This window comes from Anabrus simplex, chromosome 4 (genome assembly GCF_040414725.1).
Source record: "Anabrus simplex isolate iqAnaSimp1 chromosome 4, ASM4041472v1, whole genome shotgun sequence".
NCBI lineage: Eukaryota > Metazoa > Arthropoda > Insecta > Orthoptera > Tettigoniidae > Anabrus > Anabrus simplex.
Window position 1 is genome coordinate 407,502,986 of NC_090268.1, and position 16,765 is coordinate 407,519,750.

Here is a 16,765-nt window from a genome sequence, read left to right on the forward strand (position 1 = left end):
AAGTTGGGCTCATCAGTTGGTAAATAGCCCACCTACCAAGATGCATGGCTAGTGCATACCGTGGAGGCCACTGCATAGGCTGCTTGGGGCCACCAGCAGTGCCAATGCACTATGAGAGACTGCCTCACTTTCAAAAATTCAGGTTCCCTAAAGGAATCAACAACTTGATTACCTGATGGCCAGACAGGCATCAATTTTTGAAAATGAGAAAGTGGCTCCAAATAGCCTACGCAGTGGCTTCTATGGTATGCACTAGCCGTGCGTCTTGGTGGGTGCGTTATTTAGCAAGTGATGAGCCCAACTTAGCACAATGGGGCAAAACGCTGGCAACCAGGGATGAGTTAGCTGGAAAATTTATAATGTCCAATAACGGACCAACTATACTGGTATTATAAATTTACTCATTCGGAACAAGTATTTCAGGTTCCCTACGGGAATCAACATCTTTATCATCTGGTACGGTATCAAAAAATCCAAGTTGTGTGGGTGTTGCAAAGGCCAAGCAAGGCACAGGTTGTGCAGAAGCTTAGGTTATACCATTGTACTCCGCACGGCTTTATTTCTAAGTTGACGGTCTGCAAAACAAATTAGCATCACCTTACCTCTGTTGCCAGCGCGCTACTGCCGCAAGAAGAGGATGCAATACAACCGTGGTAAACAGTCCTTGTAGAATTTAATACCGTACTCAGAAAAGCTAATGAATTGGGATTGAAAACAAATTCACAAAAATTACACTTCTTATCGCCTACAAAGGGAACATTCCACTGATCTCGGGGTTACTTTCTTTCCACTTGCCTTTCGCCAACTACAATGAGACATTCTATACACACACAAAGTAAGTACACTAACCGATACACGCATGTAAATAAAACTACAGCTAATTTTATATACTGAACTACAAAACCTGTATTGCATTAACTTATGCCATGCTAAACTGTACTATACTAGAGAGGTATAGACTAATATGAAAAACCACTAATTACTGAAGAAAAATGCAAAAGATCACGAGCTATACCGAATATCATACACGCTGAGTGAGAAACGTTAACCAGGTGGTGAAAAGTTGGCAACTAGGTTTTGAGATCGCAGCCTGTCGATATAAGTCGATATGAGTGGCAGCTTGGGATTGGTTGGATGTCTGTTTCAGCGTATAACCACCAGACAGGGATAAAAATCGGTCAAAACGTCAATTGAGAAGTAAAACACCGCGGAATATAAATGGAATGTTGCACTTGCTCCTTCGCATCCTTTTCAGATGATTTTTTGACCCAACAATAGCAGACAATTAAGGGGCGGGTGCATGCGTGCTCGATATAGGCGAATAAATATGGCAAGGCTTCAACTAACAGTTTAACATTACATTTGTTTTAGAAAGACAGCAACCTGCAATAACACACACATCAAGATGGCAGTGACATGATGTTCGCATGTAATATTGTCGCTTGGAACTATTGAATAATCTGTAATTCTAAGCTAAAATTTACCGTCTGAAGCACCAGAGTGAAGCTGCTAAGTACCTTTGTAGTAACTGTGGTTTTAAATCTGCATTTTGGAGATTAGTGTTCATTAAAGGATCAATCTCATACCTATAACCTCACCTGTTAGCTAACCGATAATGGCTGCCTCTGTTGTTGGAGGTTGGCAAGATTTTTCTAACTCACTGCATCTAAATAATGAAAATCAGCAAGTCTCAAGTAACCTCACGACAACCTCTATTACTGTTCCTAACACACTTAACCAATCTCCCAACAATCCAAGGTTAAGTTACTCTGCAGCAATGCAATCCTATCCTACCAAAGATCAAGCTATTGTTATTGAATCTTGTGATGGTATTAGTATACGAGATTATATTCTAGCAATTGGAAAAGTGACTAACCCTAGTAACATCAGATTTGTCTCACGGATATCTAATGGAAGAATATGCATCTTCCTTGCAAGTCAAAAGTGTGTTTGAAGAATTAATTTCAAAACATCCCAAGATTCTCATAAATAATGTTTCCTTGGAAATAAGACCTCTCCTAACTAAAAACAAACGAGTTATTCTATCTAATGTTTGTCCTGTGATTCCTAATATTGTTATTGAATTTCTCAAACTCAACATTAAACCAATGTCAAAGATATCACCTATTAGAGCAGGTTTAACAATCCCTGGATTTTCTCACATTCTCAGTTTTCGGAGACAGATTTATGTTGAAAATGAAGACTTCCTGCTTTCTTTGTAAAACTGAGGGGCACTTAGCTAGAAACTGTCCTGATAATGATGAAATAATAAAAGAAGGCTCCTCATTAAATCAAAATGGTAATTCTTGTGGCAAGATCAATCTAACAAAATTTCCCCAGCTAGCGGAGAATACACAAAAAATTAAAACAAACTGTCAAGAAAATATTACCTGTACTCCTTCGCAAACTACTCTTCAGACAACTGCTACATCTACATCTCTTCAGTGTTCTCAAAATCAAAACTGTGTGCATTTACCCTCCGTTGAAACGACTCTAATCCCTCCTTTGCAATGTCCTCAAAACCCCCCATGTGTTCATCTTGCTGGATCAGAGGCCAATATCACTATCAAGCAGTGAAACTACAGGCAGAAAAGATATTGATTTTAAGAAACCTCCCTTTACAATTGAACCTAAGATAAGTGAACAGACAGGGAAACACAAGACAAAACAAACTTACAAGAAACCAAAGAGAGAAAAAGAAAGCACAACTATTAGTGATATGCTTAAGCCAATTAAGCAAGTTCTAAAAGCCAACCCTCAGTCCTTTCCCCTCAGTTACCTATAACTCCAATCCTTTTTTGAAAACAGTATTGGAGTTAATGACATCACAATAGCTTCCAATTACACCCCAAATCTAGAGGGTTTAGCCCAAGCCCTTCAAAAACAATATCCATACTACACTGAAAAAATCCATTAAGAACAGGAGTACTCGAATAGTCAAGAAACTGCTTAAGGCTAACAGTGAAAACCGAGGTGAAGCAGTAATCAGTTTAGTTCCAGATTACTCCAGCGATGACTCTACTTCCCTCACATAATGATAACATTCCCTCTACACCTGTTTGTCATTCTTATGACTATAACATTACTTCAATGGAACCTCAACAGTTTTCGATCACAGCGAGAGTATTTACAACTTCTATTAAATAAACATCAGCCTCCAGTTGTCTGTCTACAAGGCACTAACTTTAGACACAACTTTGTTTCCCATTTAAGACAGTTCAACGTACATGATACAAACCGAATTCATCCAAATCATGCAAGTGGAGGCGTACCTACTTATGTTAAAAATAATTTACACCATCAAGAGGTTCCTTTAACTACTGATTTAGAAGCAGTCGCAGTTTTATTATACCTACCACAAGCTATATGCGTATGTAATGTTTACTTTTCTACGAATAGTACATCTCAAGCTGATGATTTAAGAAACCTAATACACCAACTCCCCAAACCCTTCATTTTGATGGGTTATTTTAATAGCCAGAACAGTTTATGGTGTAGTTGGAATACTGATGCAAGGGGGAAAGAAATAGAGAAGATACTAGATGAATTTACTCTAGTATTATTGAACTCAACTGCTCCAACCCGTTTTGATATAGCACACGGAACATATAGTAGAATAGATTTAACTATATGTATGCCAGACATAGCTGCACTATTTAATTAGTCCATTTATTCAACTCTACAGGGAAGTGGCCACTTCCCCATCATAATTAACGATGATCAAAGTTCTCTAGACAACACATCAAAACCCCAATACCATAAATAAGGCAAATTGGCAATCATTTACAAAGACTAAATAACCATTTAAATGATCGAAGTCCAACAAATAAATTTCCTTCTAAGAACATCAATGATATTATTCAAGACTTCACTGAAGTAATAATTAAATCTGCAGACCAGAGTATTCCAAAAACAGTTCCCTGGTGGCATGACTCCTGTAAAGAGGCTATCAAAAATAAAAACCGTGCTTACTACCTGCACAAAAGAAATCCCACGCCTGAAAATGAAATCAATTTTCAGTAATATTAAGCAATAGCACGAAATAAAATAAAAATTAAGTATGATAACCTCCTGGTTAACATTCGTCTCCTCCTTAACCTCCCAGACTTCACAAGAAGTTATGTGGAATAAAATCAAAAGAATAAGCGGTAAATACAATATATTCTTTATTACTTCTCCAAGAGATCCAGCCTCAATAAATAGCTGAGCAACTGGCTAAATCATTTTCAAACATCTCTAGCAATAACAATTATGAACCTGAATTTCTTCACATGAAAACAACTCGAGATCCAATAGACTTAAGTGAGACTGTACCTACCCTGAACTATGCTTATGATGATACACTGAACAGCAAAAAAAAAGTGGATCACTTTGAAAAAAATTGTTTCAATGGATATAGTGTTAGTCCAGTGTCCTAAATAAATAATGATACTGATAATACTAATCAAACATTATGTTACCTTCACGTTTAACACTAAATTCACTTTCAAAATTTATCTGACATTCACTTTATTATGACATTTTATCGTTTCTGTAATTCCTGTAATTTTTACTCATTTGCATGTCTTTCACTGTATTTAAGTTAACTCCAATTTTAACACTTTCACTGATTTACACTGTCAGAAAATGTTTTAGCAAACCACTAGAGACATCAAAATCTGGTGTTTCCGCCTCTGGCAGTGATGACCTCCTGGAGGCGTTGTGGTACACTGCGCACTAGATTCCTAATTGTTTCCTGAGGAATACTGTTCCATTCTGTCACCAATCGTGCCCTCAGTTCAGCCAGAGTCTCGATATTCTGAGACCGAAGTCTTCTCCCAATCATATCCTGTACGTGCTCTATGGGATTTAGGTCAGGACTCCTTGCTGGCCAGTCTAGAGTTTGAATTCCAACTTCTTCTAGGTAACGGGTGACGATACGGGCGAGCATTGTCGTGCATTAAAATGAAATTGTCGCCCGTAAATTGTGCAAATGGGACAACATGATCCTGCATAACTTCTTCCACATAGCGGTGAGCAGTGAGAGAACCGCCATCAAGAATCACAAGCTCGGTACGGGATTCAAAGTTTATGCCACACCATCACAGAGCCTCCCCCAAATGGTGTCCTTTGGGAGAGAGTTACGGGTAAGAATTGCTCTCCAGGCCGCCTCCACACTCTTTCTCGCCCATCTGGAGATCTCAGACAGAAGTGGCTCTCATCTGTAAAAAGCACCAGGCTCCAGTCCTGAATGGTCCAGTTTCGATGCTGCATTGCGAACTCGAGTCTTCTTCTCCGATGCTGCCCCGTTAATAGTGGCCCTGTAGTGTGCCTTCTTGAAGTAAGGTTAGCCTCCTGGAGTCTTCGTCTTACGGTTCTCTCACTCACACGGACATTTCTTGTAGCCTCTAGACGATTTCCGCTGTTGACTCATCAAGGATCGAACAAAAACTGATTTGGAACTCCCCAGAGTTTTTACAAAGAACATCTTATCACTGCAAATGTTTACAGTAACTTTAACGCTTGATTAGGGGGCGAGGAACCACGTTAAAAGGGACCGTCATAAAACCACAAAAGTTAAAAGGGATCGTCATAAAAGCTAATGGCATGGAAAATTATCTCTAATAGTCGATCAATTCGGACCATATGCACTACACACTTACCAGAGAGTGCTGAAAACATTTATTTATAAAGAGGAACATCACAAAATGAAATATGTCCTTAAAAATTTGTTTTAGCGAACAGAAAATCAACATTTTCAAAGTGATCCACTTTTTTTGCCGGCCAGTGTACTTTACAGTTACAAGAAATTGTTACAGAATTCAACAAATGCAGCAGATCTAGTCCTGGCCCAGACACCATTCCATATGAATTTTTAAAACAGCTTCCACATAGTGCACTCAATTATCTACTTGCTATTTTCAACTATATATATGGAGTTCCAAACTATTTCCAGATCAATGGCGTTGTGCTATTGTAGTGCCTATACTCAAACCAAGAAAGGACATTTTGATCCCAGATAATTATCGTCCCATCGCCTTGATGAATACAATGTGTAAGCTAATGGAGAAAATTGTTAAGAGATTACGCTGGTACAGTAGAAGTCCCCTATAGCGAGTACAGCATATAACGAGAACTCCGTTATAGCGACAACTTTTTTTCTGTCCCTTCAAAATTCCTATATTAAACTGTGCATCGTCCTTCGGTTACAGCGAGAACCCTATCACTGGCGCATGCATTATTATGAGCGAATAAGAGCGCGATTTTTTCCGTTACCGATATTTATGCACCCCAGCGATGATATTGCATGCGATCGATTACCTTCGGCATCGTTTCCTCGCTATGTTCACTAGCGATTTCTCTCGTCGACATTCGAAGGCGATGCCAGAGTCAATTAGTAATATCCATCGACAGCTGTTCCGTAAAGAAAATTCAAAACGAAAGAGGATAACATTTTCGCAATAAATGCGTAAATAACGTGTCCGATAACTGTTGTTAACTCGTTAAAAATTAAGGCTGACTAAACTACCGCTTAATTTTGAGGCTAAATACTGCAATTAAGTAAGAATGTGATACACCTCAAGATATGGCAGAGTACATCACTGATTTCAGATGATATTTCATATCTTCTCGCGTCTAGTTACAGCTATTTACACGTAAATTTTTCGCGAGGAGGTTATTTCTTTACATGCGTTTCAAGTATGTTTTCATGACAGCCTACATAATATACGGTTAGGTTAGGTGACGCTGTTTGAAGACGAAAGCTGAGGTGTGTGCACAAAAATCTCTGGAGTGATACCGTATTTCTCCGAATCCAAGACTTCGACAACGGTTGTACAGTGCCTGTGTGTTTCTCAAATCTGCAGAACGGCATCAAAACATGCGACCCAAGAGGACAAACTGGGGCAAATATTCATTTATAGTTAGGGATTGGAATAACTTATCAAGGGAGATGTTCAATAAATTTCCAATTTCTTTGAAATCATTTAGGAAAAGGCTAGGAAAACAACAGATAGGGAATCTGCCCCCTGGGCAACTGCCCTAAATGCAGATCAGTATTGATTGATTGACCCTTCGAATTCTTAGAAAAGCCATGGCTACTCAGTGGCAGAGTCATAACGCGTCTATTGTACTTAACGCTTAGTAAAATGAAGTTTTATAGACAGCAGGAATATTTTCGTGATGGATAGTCGTATTGTAAAGATACGTGGAAAAGGTATTGCCGGCAAATTCTCAACGGGTTCTAGTCGATTTTATGATACCAATTTTAAGTTAATGTTTATTAAATACTCGGAAATGTAGAATAATTGCGCTGCCGCAAGAAAATATGGCATAGGCCTAACTAAAGCCAATATTTGGCGTTAGCGTTAAGACAAAGAGCTAAAAAAAAGTGTACTGCACAAAAAATGCATTCAGTGGTCCGCAACAAGGACGCTTTCAAGAAGTCGAAGATGAAATTGCGAGGCATGTGCATGAAAAACGCAAGGGCCATACCGTGGTGCAATAAACTCGTTTGTTCAATTTCAATGTTCGCGATTAGGAGCATACATCGCCAGTCACTGAATTTTGCCGAACCAGACAAGCGAGATGTGCGTGTAGCAGTAGCAGGTTATATCTGACGCGGCGTAAAAGTTACAGTTTTATAGACAGCAAGAATAATTTCCTGATGGATTGCTGTATTGTAGAGACGCATGGAATAAGTATTGCCGCAAAATTCTGAGCGAGTTTCTCTTCGGTATTATGATGCCAATGTTAAGTTAACGGTCCTTAAACCCACTGAAATAACAATTGTGCAGCCACAAAAAAGGAAATAGTCTAAAAATGCGTAGGCCTACTGTACAACAAGGCATTCATAGATTTTATGAACTTCCTTTTGAGCCTGATTAAAATTTTTTGAAGGATAAAGGGAGGTTCATCTTGGATTCGGAGAAATACGGTACTATATTTTTTTCAGAATGAAATTAAACACACACTTTCACGTATCGGATTATGAAAAATAACAAATAAGTAAGCCGTAGTGTGGATATCATCTGCGGAAACGCAAGTTTTGAACAAACTGATTGCCGTTTCATACAGATTTTAGAGTGCAGGAAGGGTTTTCTGACTTTTATACAAAAATCGGATATAACAATCCGTTATAGCGAGTAAATTTTTCGTTGTTATGAATTCTCGCTATAAATAAGTAAACTCGTGTCCTCATCCTGAGGTGGTGCAGCTCTTTTCAGGTACACCCCCATTGGAGGTGAGCTGCATGTACCATTTCAATCACATACCAGCCCTCCTGCCAGTTTTTAAATTCCTGGCAGTACCGGGAATCGAACCCAGGCCCCCCCGAGGACGGCAGCTAATAACACTAACCGTTACACTACGGAGGCGGACTTAAGACTATATTTGGAACATACACACTTTTATTAGTGATGCACAAAATGGTTTTCGCAAAGCACGTTCAACAACAGATACTCTGATATGTTTAGAATCAGAAATCTGAGAAGCTTTCCTGAATAATCAGCACCTCATAGCTGTTAGTTTAGACATTGAGACGACATATGACATGGTGTGGAAAGACTATCTAATTGAAACTTAACATTTCAGGAAACAGGCTTTACTTCATTTATAATTTCCTTAAAGATCGCCGAATTCAAGTCAGGACAAATGGAACTCTTTCACATGAAGTAACCATTGACAATGGAGTTCCCCAAGGACCAGTCATCAGTGTCACATTATTCCTCGTTGCAATAAATGGCATTGTCTCCAACATTCACCTACCAGTAAAGGCTTGCCTTTTTGCCAATGATTTGACTATACTAAGTGCAGGAAGAAATTAACTACTCAACAGCTACTTCAAGAATTAATTAATAATATCCAAAAATGGGCTAAAGTTACAGGGTTTCAAGTTTTCCAAAACTAAAACCAGATGCATACTCTTCTCTAAATGTAAACATACTGTACAAGACCCTGAGCTATACATGGACAATCACAAAATTGAAACAATAACAACTATGAAAATCTTAGGAGTTTTATTCGACAATACGTTAAGTTGGATACCTCACCTGACGGCTTGCGAAGGCTGAACATAATGAAGATCCTGGCAGCAAAGATCTAGGGGGCAGACTACGAAGTCCTAATGAACATGTACAAAGCCATTATTGGGGCTAAATTAGACTATGGCAGCATTGTATACAATTCTGCAAGAATGTCTTCACTCAAAATCCTTGAATCCATCCAGTCCACAGCTCTTCGAATTGTTCTGGGAGCCTTCCGTACCAGTCCAGTAGCCAGCATTCAAATAGAAGCAAATGAACCACCACTCGCAATTAGATGTACACAACTAAGTTTGACTTACGCGCCCAAGGTAGCAACTATGAGTGAATCAAGAATTAAGCTGTATGCTTTTCCTAACGAGCACCAAGGTACACACATTAAATCAGGATCACAACCACAGCCCTTCAATGTCAGAATAGCCAAGTTTCTTGAAGAATTAAATTTAAATATCCCTCCAATACTCCTCGCAGACAACTCTCTGAATGTCCCACCATGGACTATTACCCTTCCAACAATTAACTTTATTTCAAAGTACAGTATTAAAGATGAAACTGACAGATCTCACTACCATCAATTATTTCTTGAAATTTCTAATAAATACCACACTGCAATCTTTACTGATGGATCAAAATGTGAGGAAAGAAATGGATGCGAGATTATATATCCTGAATGTACCATGCTATACCGATTGCCTGACTACTATACAGTCTTTAATGAGCCGTACGCAATAAAGCAGGCTATGCTACAAAATTTAAAAACCAGCACCTACAATTACTCCATTTTTTCTGATTCATAAAGTGCATTAAATGCAATAGAAAGTCCATCATCGAAACGCATCCTTCGACAAGAAATACAACTATTGTTTAACACATTGTGGACCAGGCGCCCTTCACCCCATGCACGGCCCTGTTCCCGGCCGCTTTCTAACTACCTCTAAGCTGGAGTGCATGCATTCAAATAAACTGTCAGAACTTCACTAGCTTTCGAAGGACTACTGTGTATTTTTCTAGTGGCCTTCCTGAATAGTTGTTGAAATGCAGGGTATTTCTTGAAATCTATTTCGCTCGTAGTTTTCAGAATTATGGGTGTTTTATTAGGGGATCGGTTGGCCAATATTCTTTCAGACATGATTTCTTCACCTGACCTATCAATATACATAGAGCAATATTTTTTTAATTTCCCTGCTAGTGACATTAGTCCATTTTAGTGTTTTAAGGGATACGTTATGAGAATTCTGCTCATAGTATAAGTTTGTTCAGCTACATACTGAAAAAATTCCTCACCAAACATAAGTCCTGCTACTTGTACTATGTTTCCAGATTCATTCGTCGTCACCTTTATACAAGGAGCACCTTCAAAATCCTCTGGCCTAGGTTCACTGTTGTCCATAACCCAGTTGTCAGAAAACACTACATTATTTAAAATATTTATAATATTTACACTCGTAACACAATTATCAGACTTGTTCTGCACTACGTGAGTTCCACACCTTGAAGATAAAATATATCCTCGTCATCACTTGAAACATTTCCGTTAGAAGATATTTCATCATCGAACATTCTGCATCACTTAAGATATTCGGAGCCTGTATCAGCACATAATTCACGAATAATTTCATCTTTGTCTAAACACGTGCGATCCCTCGGCGCTGCCACCTTGCATGGCTCTTTGAACTTTGTAAACATGTTGTCAAAAAATGCAAAGAAAATCTATGATATGAAAAATACTCGAAAAGAAATGCGACTATCGATTGTGCAGAAGCATACATAACAGTTCTATCACCCTTGACCTCCAAATAGTTCCCGTATATCTCAAAAGATAGCACTAAAGTTCAATCTGCTGGGTCTGCTGCTAACACAAGTTTTCTCGGGACCAGTCCGCATTGTGTTAACATCATGAAGGAAGGCAAACAAGTCATCCTTGTGTGGATATCCCTCTCAAAGGCATTCAAGGCAATGAATCAGCTGATCAAGCAGCTAAAGACGCTACTTACCTCCCGCTAGGTGATCTAACGATAGCTACCCCTCACACTGACATTATTGCCTATGCTAAAACAAAATTATACCAACAGTGGAAGATAAAATGGCTTCAAACTTCAAACAGTAAACTCCACGAAGTAACAGCGGAATCTAGAGTACAACACTATCTTCACAAATTGCACAGGCAAGATCAAGTCCTAATATCTAGAATACGGATCGGCCACTCGAAGATAAGTCACAGCTACCTCCTTGAGAAGAAACTGCCCAAAGTGTGTTGACTGTGAAGCACATCATTACAGACTGTTCACTGTATGACAAATGGCGCCAGTACCACGGTATATACTTAAGGATATTAAGGAGGCACTCTCATCTCCTTCACTGTGCAAACAAATTATCAAGTTTTTCAAAGACACTGGTCTGTATTTAAAAATTTAACTGTTCAGTTTAAAATACCAAAATCTTTTACATTATTCTTCACTCTACTGTAATTTAATGTAAATTCTACAGTTAGAAGTCACAATAAGACCTTAGGGTTAAAGTGACTAACTTAATAAAAAAAATAATACACAGATACTTTTATGGGGCTAGAGCAAATGTTTTCATATTTGTAGTTGAGTTTTTCACATTTCTTTTTTATTCAATTAATGGAAGAATTGTGCACAAATGTGCATAAAGAAAGAATATACTGTCTTACATTATGAGCTGACTGAATTTTTTTAATAGTTTGTAGTAATACGGTATGTGACACAGCAGGTTGTAGAGATCACAAACTAAGTCATGTTGAGGTTCATGAAATGTTTTGTTTTTACAAATTTTGTGATGGTAAACAAGCACCGTAATACCAATGTCAAATGACGAAGGTCACATTTGGGTCCCCTCCATGACCAATCTAGCATTGCATTATCACAACTTTTAATACATGTACATGTTTCACCTTGTATATAGGCATCATCAGCCATTGCCATAACCTTGAAATAAAATCAGGCACCTGATTTACATATAAATAAAATAAAACTAATTTTTAAAAAGCCTTGGAGAGACTTGAACTATAATGGTTGTAATGGTTGATGATACTTATATAAAAGGCAAAACATGTACCATTTTAGTTAACATGCCAATGTAAATCAACAAAGACAAGACTTATTGTATTGATTAGGTGGTCAAATTAATAAATTAACTTATTGTTATCATTCCAATCAGTATTAGGTTTTTTGAACATTTTGATCAAAGTTGCTGAATTGAAAGAAGTTTTCAGAGGAAACTGACAAAGTTTCCCTGGTAAAACTGAATGTAAAGTTTCGAAATTAAAGTCTCGCACTGGTAATTAATGTTTGAAGCCAGCCCTGCAGTCGAACTTGCCTGACTTTCACCCAGAGAGCCCGGGTTCGATTCCCGGCCAGGTCAAGCATTTTAACCTGGATGCGAGGGCTGGTTTCAGGTTCACCCATTCTATGATTACCTTTAATTGAGGCGCTATTTAATGGCGAGATGGCGACTGGTCTAGAGAGCCAGGAATAACAGCCGGGAGGATTCGTCACACTGATCATATGTCACCTCGTAATCTGTAGGCCTTCGGACCAAGCAGTGGTAGCTTGGTAGGCAGGAGGCCAACTGGGGCTGTAGTTTAATTTGGTTTGGTTATGGGGTGTTTGCAAGATTGTAAGTATACACGTTTCTTTTTTGTGATGTTTAGCCAAATTGTTGATGGTTCATTCATTCCCGGGTTTTCCCTTTTCCCATGCTGTACACTTTTTTTCCCGGGTCCCACCAAAAACGGAGAATTGAGGTTCCACTGTCATCAGAACAGTACAAGTTGACTTGTACTCTTGTACCATATTTCTTGACTTTTACTGTTATTGCATTCCATCACAGAAATAAAAACTGAACTAAGGCTATACTACAGAATTTCAGATTTTATGCTTGGAAACTCACTAACCTGAATTTCACACAAATACACAGGTTCCATTAAACGTGGCTGTGCTGTAAGAGCACAGGCATACAAACAGCGTCGTGTAGTTGGAATGATCTGGCCACCACCTCTATGTATGGCATCAGTGTGCAAGGTCACATCATAAATGTTGAAACGAACTCCACGCATGTTCTCTTCTGCCAGTACTCCCTAAGAGAAAAAACCACAATACATGAATCACCAAGTAATAGCAAAATATAAATTAGGTTATCACAGAATGGGAACAAGACAGACTTAAACCTGATCAGAAATCACCAAAATATTAGGATATTGCATTACAAAAAGAGGAATATTCTAGAATTTATTGTTCATACATATTCATTATAGACTGTTATGCCATTCAGCTTACAGTCTGTAAGCCTCTGCGTGAATTTAACAACTTTCCTGAATTGTTTCAGCTAAACTGAATTCACCTTTTAGTTCGTTTTACATTACATTGCAGTGAAGGAAAGCGACAACACGAAGAAGTTGAAGTTTGTAATAAACTGGGGATTGCTCTGTCTACCTCGAATAAGACTGTAGCCAAGGCAGCAGAAATTGAAGAAAGGGGGGCGTTAGATTTTACAACAAAAACTGAAGTGTATTCGGGGCAGAAAAAACAAAGTCTGGAAAATTGTTTATTATAGTGGTTCAGGCAAGAAAGGGACCAATGCTTTGCGAATAGGCTAGTGAACTGGCAATTGGAATTGATGTGGAATATTTTAGTGTTTCGTTGGGCTGCTTACACAAATTGTAGGCATCTGCAGTCACAATGTGTGTGGGGAAAGCAGAAAGGTCGATGCCAGAACCGTGCAAGACTGGGAAGAAAACAGTTTGAAAGAGCTGACATCTCGATTCGATGCTAAGGACAATTACATTACAATGTGGAGGAGACAGGCATTTTCCTTAATTTAATGCCTGGTCGCACAACGGCATTCAGAGGGGAAAATTGACACAATGGAAAAATAGGCAAACATGTAACAGTTCTGTTGAGCGCCAACAGTGGCAGAGGTGAAAAGCTGCCGCCACTATCAACTGGCAAATTTTCAACACCGGGTTGTTTGAGAAAAAAAAAGTATCTGTGCTCCCGACTAAATACACGAATAAGAAATCCCAAGTCACTATGAAAAATTCGGAAGACTGGCTTAGAAGTGGACGTAAAAACTGGAGCAACAGATCGTTCGTGGACCGATCCACTTATTCTTACGAGAACAATTATTAGGACAATATTCTGCATAAATATATGAACATTTAAATAACAGACAAGGTTGTACTTAATTTCTTAAAGTCTGTAATGTTTGTTTTTATAAAAATAATAATCAGAAAGCCTATATATACAGGCAAATAGATTGCTGTTATAGAACATGCACCTAGTTCAATACAGGTCTCTTGCATAGATGGCAGAGGCAGTATAACACGAGTGATCTTCAGGACAGGGGCGGCCGTACCGTATGTGCTGAGGGGCTGCAGCACATTGTATATTTCAAAATAAATTCCTTTAATAAGGTTATCTAGTACAATCAAATACAGTGCATTGAAAACGTTATTCAAAGAACAGGAAATCGTTCAACTCCCCTCACCATCAGGTAAGTTGTCATGCGCCCCACTCCGGAGGCTGTGCATATACAGCTCAGCGAGAATACGTTAAGATTTTTGCCAGAAAGCAGGAACTCTTTTGCCTAATGCGCATGTGTACCCAACTCTTCCGATCTGCTGTGGAAAGAACAGCCAAGACCTCATTTGCTAATGATTCTGCGTTTGACCACAGAGAGGCAGCACTGATCAGTGATCACACTTGCATTTCGACCGAAATGAGAGCGTGGCAGGTGGCACCCTCTGGATTCAGTGGTAATATTAAGAGGGAATCGCTCAAAACAAACGGGAAGAAGGCATAAGCTGTTCCCGCCAGATCTTTTAATACTCGCAACTTGCCTATTCCGTAGCCACATTTGTAAAACGATGAACGAAAAAAATTGCACTTTTTATGTTGTCAAAATAAGGACACAATGTTTTCATTTTCTTTAATTACAAAAGGCTTAGTTCATAAATATCACTATAGCAACATAACGTGTATTATGCATTACTGGTTTTATTTCAATGCTTTTGGCAACAGTGAGAAGTTCTGTTTTTAGTGTTCCTGAGTTTGTGAATGTTTTGTCATTGCAGGTTATCGTGTGCTTAATTAGTTTTGTATGAGGAACGTGTATGTGTTGAGGTTATTCGAGTGTTAGTTTAGAAGGGAAAACTCACTGGAGAGCCTTTTGAAAAGAGGATTTTCAATCAGAACTCTGGAAGAAAAAATTAAGGTAAAGAAGTTAGGTAGACCTACCCCAGATTTAGATATTGCTCAGAAAGGCATATCTAATAAAACTCCGTACACTAGAAAATTTAATAGAAAAGTGTATAAAAACGATTGGGTGTGCGGATGCAAGATTAGAAATGCCCTTTTATGTTTTCCGTGTTTGCGTTTTGGCAATAGTGATTCCTTGGGAACAGTGGGTGTTAAAGATCTTGGATATCTAAATGCTTTAATTAAGAAGCATAATGACAGTAAGAAACACATTAATAATTCCTTAAATTTAAGTGCTTTAGGAAGGGTTAATATTGCAACCTTTTTTAAGCCGTGCTTATCACGAAGAAAAAGAAAAGCACAATCAACAAGTGGAAAAGAACAGGTATGTGCTATCAAGAATTGTAGACTGCATTAAGTTTTACGGTGCGTTTGAATTAGCTTTAAGAAACACGACGAAAGTGATAGTTCCGACAATCCTGGTGTTTTCTTGGGCCTAGTAGATTTAATTTCTATCATAGACAGTGCAGTAAAGGAGCACATTGAATCTAATAGAGTTTTCAAAGGGACCTCAAAAACCATCCAGAACGAGCTGTTGGACTGCATGCTTGAGACCTGCAGAGAAGTGACAGCAGAAGAAATACAGCAGATTTTGTTAGTGTAATGGCCGATGAAACTACCAATATTTCAGAGCAGACGCAGTTAGTGTTGGTATTTCGGTATGAAAAAGATGGTATTCCATACGAACGATTTTGGGGCTTCCTTAAACCAGGTCAGGATGCGGATGCTCTTGCATCATGCATTTTAAGTGAAATGAACAACATGTTTTAAATGTACACCGCAGAAAGTTATTGCGCAGACATACGACGGGGCATCAGTAATGAGTGGTGGTAAAGGTGGAGTGCAAGCAAAGTTAAAAGCCTACTATCCCAACGCACATTACATCCACTGCTATGCACACCAGCTGAATCTGACAATGGAACATGCTGCTTCGCAGAATCAGTCGGCTAGTGTGTTCTTCGCTCACCTTTCAGCGTTCCGTTTTCTTTTCAAGGTCGCCGCAACGGATGTCTGCTTTAGAAGCAGTGGCAGCTCGAAGAATTCCAACAGGACCAGCGACTAGATGGAATTTCAGGTCGCGCACCGTAAATGTGGTGTACGAACAAAGCAATTCCATAAAAGTGTGTTTATTAATGTTGGAGAAAACCCCATCCTACAAAACTTGCCTTGAAGCAAACGGGCTTCGTTGCAGCCTAGAAGACGAGGAGTTCATCTTTTGGCTATCATTTTTTCATAAATTGATGCCACATGTGGACATGTACTACCAGTTGGAGTCAAGAACAGCTGATGCTGTAAAAATAAAATATGCTGTGTCACACTTCATTAAAGTGATAAACAAAATAAGAGAATCGGCAGAAAACACTGCTAGTACTTCTGAAGGAACGTGTGCTTCAGAAAACAAGCGCAGAAAACTATCATGTCGGCGTACTGATGCCAAGGAAGTGTGCGATAGAATAGCATGAGAGG

At 38.8% G+C, this 16,765-nt stretch overlaps 1 protein-coding gene across 1 annotated transcript in view; it reads right to left on the reverse strand.

The window, feature by feature from the left end:
- Positions 1 to 16,765, reverse strand: part of eEF2 (eukaryotic translation elongation factor 2) — a 173,149-nt gene that overhangs the window by 20,554 nt on the left and 135,830 nt on the right. Inside the window, exon 15 of the mRNA XM_067145871.2 lies at positions 12,937 to 13,119. Coding sequence (XP_067001972.1) covers positions 12,937 to 13,119 — 183 coding nt within the window. The remainder of the gene's footprint in view (positions 1 to 12,936; positions 13,120 to 16,765) is intronic.